General features: G+C 39.2%; 1 protein-coding gene across 1 annotated transcript in view; it reads right to left on the bottom strand.

Annotated features, from left to right (window-relative positions):
- LOC111654159 (chitotriosidase-1-like) overlaps positions 1 to 3,774 on the bottom strand; it is a 6,643-nt gene that overhangs the window by 1,682 nt on the left and 1,187 nt on the right. The window contains exons 2-9 of the mRNA XM_087173634.1: positions 2,789 to 2,880; positions 2,344 to 2,383; positions 2,022 to 2,048; positions 1,655 to 1,871; positions 1,521 to 1,565; positions 477 to 642; positions 200 to 324; positions 1 to 109 (exon numbers count right to left, since the gene is read on the bottom strand). Coding sequence (XP_087029760.1) covers positions 1 to 109; positions 200 to 324; positions 477 to 642; positions 1,521 to 1,565; positions 1,655 to 1,871; positions 2,022 to 2,048; positions 2,344 to 2,383; positions 2,789 to 2,880 — 821 coding nt within the window. The remainder of the gene's footprint in view (positions 110 to 199; positions 325 to 476; positions 643 to 1,520; positions 1,566 to 1,654; positions 1,872 to 2,021; positions 2,049 to 2,343; positions 2,384 to 2,788; positions 2,881 to 3,774) is intronic.

The raw sequence follows: 3,774 nt of genomic DNA, 5'->3' as shown, positions 1-3,774 counted from the left end.
TTTGTCTCCAGTATCTTGGGATCCCTGGAACAAGGGGCTGTGATGTCCCGTGACAGTTTCCGAGGGGCCGCGAAAGTCAAATGTCAGCACATTAATGAAATCCAGGCTCCTGATAAAATACAGAGGAAATCATGTTGACCAGAGCACCTCAACAGCTAATCACAGGTATAGTGTCAAGAGTGACATTAAAATAGTTTACCCGGCAACCTGTGTGACTTCATAACTGGCATCGATGACCGCCTTCTCAGCAGAGACACTAGCGATGAGGATTAATCTGTCACGGTTATTTTGGGTTCCTTCAGCCACAAAGGCAGTGTTGAGCTCCTGCACAAGAAGAAAACATGGTTCAGTCTCAATCAAGTTTAAATCTTAGAATTTATATATGTGTGTGTATATGTATATAAATGTGTGTGTGTGTGTGTGTGTGTGTATATATATATTTATATTTCTGAGCGTCCCAGAAGAAAGGATCTGACCTGGCACAACAGTGTAAATTTCTGCTTGTTGTCTGATTTGCTTCCTGCTGCTGCGGGAAACCTCCAGTCCAGGCTGAGCCCATCAAAACCATATGTTCTCAGTAGTGTGATAGCAGACTGGATGAACATTGCTCTTCTTGTTTGTGTTGACACCATCGTACTGAATCTGGTAAAGATTAGTACAAAACAGTGTTCTCATCATCTATAGAAGTATAATAAATACCAATATCTGCGAAATTCTATTTGCATTAGACACAAACATAGATTGGTGTAAAACACAAACAATTTTAATTGCATTTGACTTAACGTCTGTTTTGGTGTGACTTTGTAACATAAGTACAATAAAAGAAAAGAATTGAAGTTAAATCCTAATGTTAACAACCACTGAGTTTTTACATATAATTAACAATTGTCAGTTAAATCCCATAATGTCCTAAGAATAGTAACCACTTTTTTATGCACACAGTATTTGTGTGATTATTTTGCAGCAAACTAATGTTGGTTATATATTATTTGATGAAGGATTGTGTATCAGTATCAATCATAATTTTCATACAAATTGCACTGTATTGAAGTATTTGCATAGCACACTGATGATCCATCCATCCATTTTCTACCGCTTATCCTCTAGTAGGGTCGTGGGGGGCTGGAGCCTATCCCAGCATCTTTTCGGGCGAGAGGCGGGGTACGCCCTGGACAGGTCGCCAGTCCATCGCAGGGCAAACACATAGAGACAGACAACCATTCACACTCACAGCCACAGCCTATCCAATCAGCCTAGTCCCCAATTTGCATGTCTTTGAACTGTGGGAGGAAGCCGGAGTACCCGGAGAGAACCCACACTTGCACGGGGAGAACATGCAAACTCCACACAGAAAGATCCCACGGCCGAGCCGGGGCTCGAACCCGGAACCTTCTTGCTGTGAGGCGACAGCGCTAATCACTGGACCACCGTGCAGCCCCACACTGATGATGTCATCATGAAATAAACTTAGTACTATAATTAAAATATGACTACACCTCCTCTTGTGCTACGTCACTTACCTTTGTGTGTCACCAACTGCCAACAGGGTTTTGAGGAGCGGATTTCTGTGGGAGCATCAAAGTTTAGTAATGACTTTTAACAAAACACAAATTGAACATCATTTCCAAAATTTTGAGAGGTCAACAGGTCTGACCTGGCTTTGAGTGCATTAAAGGACTGATAGAGATTTAAGTCAGTTGTTCTCCTGGGGACCAGTGTATTCACACTGCTTATGTCAGAAAAGGCGAAGATCAGATGGGTACACAGCTTCGGATCAATGTCTGAAATCCTGACCTTCCCGCCATTCGCTCTGTGTTCAGCCAAGCTGTTATAGTAACACACCAGCCTGGATGAAGAGTGGTGAGACTTGGCTGAAACTTGGAAAACAATAAATAAAACAATTAATTGATTTAATTAGTTTCCTCAAATCCTTGTTTCCCAATAGTTGTCGCCCTAGGGACATTATTTATTTGTTCGTCAGTCTATTGAAATGGATTAAATAATGCATGTTATAAACTTACCCAAGCTGGCGATGATCAAACAGAGACCTTAACAGTGACAAAGTTGGTAAGCATGAGGTTAAAAATAAAACTTAACAGGTCAATTCATTCATTTTACAAAAAAAAGTTAAGAAAAATTAATAAATAATAATATCGGAGGTGAATAGAAATTCGGTTCACATGTTACACAGCAGCAACATAAATCTTCTACAATATTCTTAACAACCTGGATATATATAAAACCAGAACTATCTACATGGATAGACTTCACTAGAGGTAAGTGTGAAGATATGTGAGGTCAACTGATCCTTTGAGGAAACATTATTTGATCGGTGTGCCTTACCTGCAGTCAGAAGTAGTTTGCACATGTTGTCACTGTGTAACTAAAAGGAAATAGAAGAAATTAAACATTTATCTAATTTGCAACATTTTCCTACTAGTTCCCGCTGTAAGCACTAAAAAGACATTTCAAATCAGAAAACTGCACATTTTAAATTCAAGTTTGATCAATCAGTTACTTATCCTGTGCAGCAACACTACTTCAGCAGCCTGATAATGGTCACAACATGCTCTTAGTAGGTAAACACACAACCATAATGACACTAGATACAAAAATCAGAGAGAAATTTGTACAGTGCCTGCGGCTTCAACCCTCTTATATGAGTCTAGTTTAGTGACAGAGTTAGTTAGAGGGTATGAGCAGGTATATTAATATACATAGCAACAGCTAAAAGTCTGTGGAGCTGATAAATGAATTTAAAAGTGAAGAAAGTTAATTGTATACTTACAAAGACAAAGGCGAAAGAAGCATATACTCTCTTTCTCCTGTGACTGATGGATGACTGATGTGTGGTCTGGCTTATATATTGGGTAGATAGCTCTTAAGGCGTGGCACTTGAACAGGGTTAAATGGGGTGGAGATGTGTATCTTTTTCAAAATGTTTAAAGCAATTGCACACTAATAAGCCACCTCATTATCAGGTGCTTTTGTCTTAGAATTCAAATTTTAAGAGCCCCTGATCTTCTTAAATTCAAAGCTACACTGGCAGTGTAATTAGATGGCAATGTCAGTCTGTTGGTTGGTCTGTCACTTTGGTCCAGACTGAAATATCTCAGCAACCATTTTAACGGTTTGCCTGATATGTGCTAAATATCTCTTTGTTAACATTAGTTTTTGGCTCTAAGCACTGCAATGCTTAGGTACAGAGCTGTAATTATTGCTGCTGTGGACTTTTATTGGACTTTATTGCACCATAGTGAGTTGGGTTTAAAAGCATGTGGAGAGAAACCTAAACTAGACTGTTGACAAGGACTCTACAATTTACAGTGTGAAACGATCTAACAACACAGCTGCAGCAACAGTAACCTTACTTAGATGTGTATAAGAGACAGTACTTATCCTGTGCAGCAACACTACTTCAGCAGCCTGATAATGGTCACAACATGCTCTTAGTAGGTAAACACACAACCATAATGACACTAGATACAAAAATCAGAGAGAAATTTGTACAGTGCTTGCATGAGTCTAGTTTAGAGACAGAGTTAGTTAGAGGGTATGAGCAGGTATATTAATATACATAGCAACAGCTAAAAGTCTGTGGAACTGAGAAATGAATTCAAAAGTGAATTTAAAAGTGAAGAAAGTTAATTGTATACTTACAAAGACAAAGGCGAAAGAAGCATATACTCTCTTTCTCCTGTGACTGATGGATGACTGATGTGTGGTCTGGCTTATATATTGGGTAGATAGCTCTTAAGGCGTGGCACTTGAACA

The sequence above is a fragment of the Seriola lalandi genome, unplaced genomic scaffold (genome assembly GCF_002814215.2).
Source record: "Seriola lalandi dorsalis isolate HSWRI2012SDOR001 ecotype SW California unplaced genomic scaffold, Sedor1 jcf7180002054262, whole genome shotgun sequence".
Taxonomy (NCBI): domain Eukaryota; kingdom Metazoa; phylum Chordata; class Actinopteri; order Carangiformes; family Carangidae; genus Seriola; species Seriola lalandi.
The sequence above is the reverse complement of the archived record's forward strand: the minus strand, read 5'-3'. Positions and strand labels throughout refer to the sequence as shown.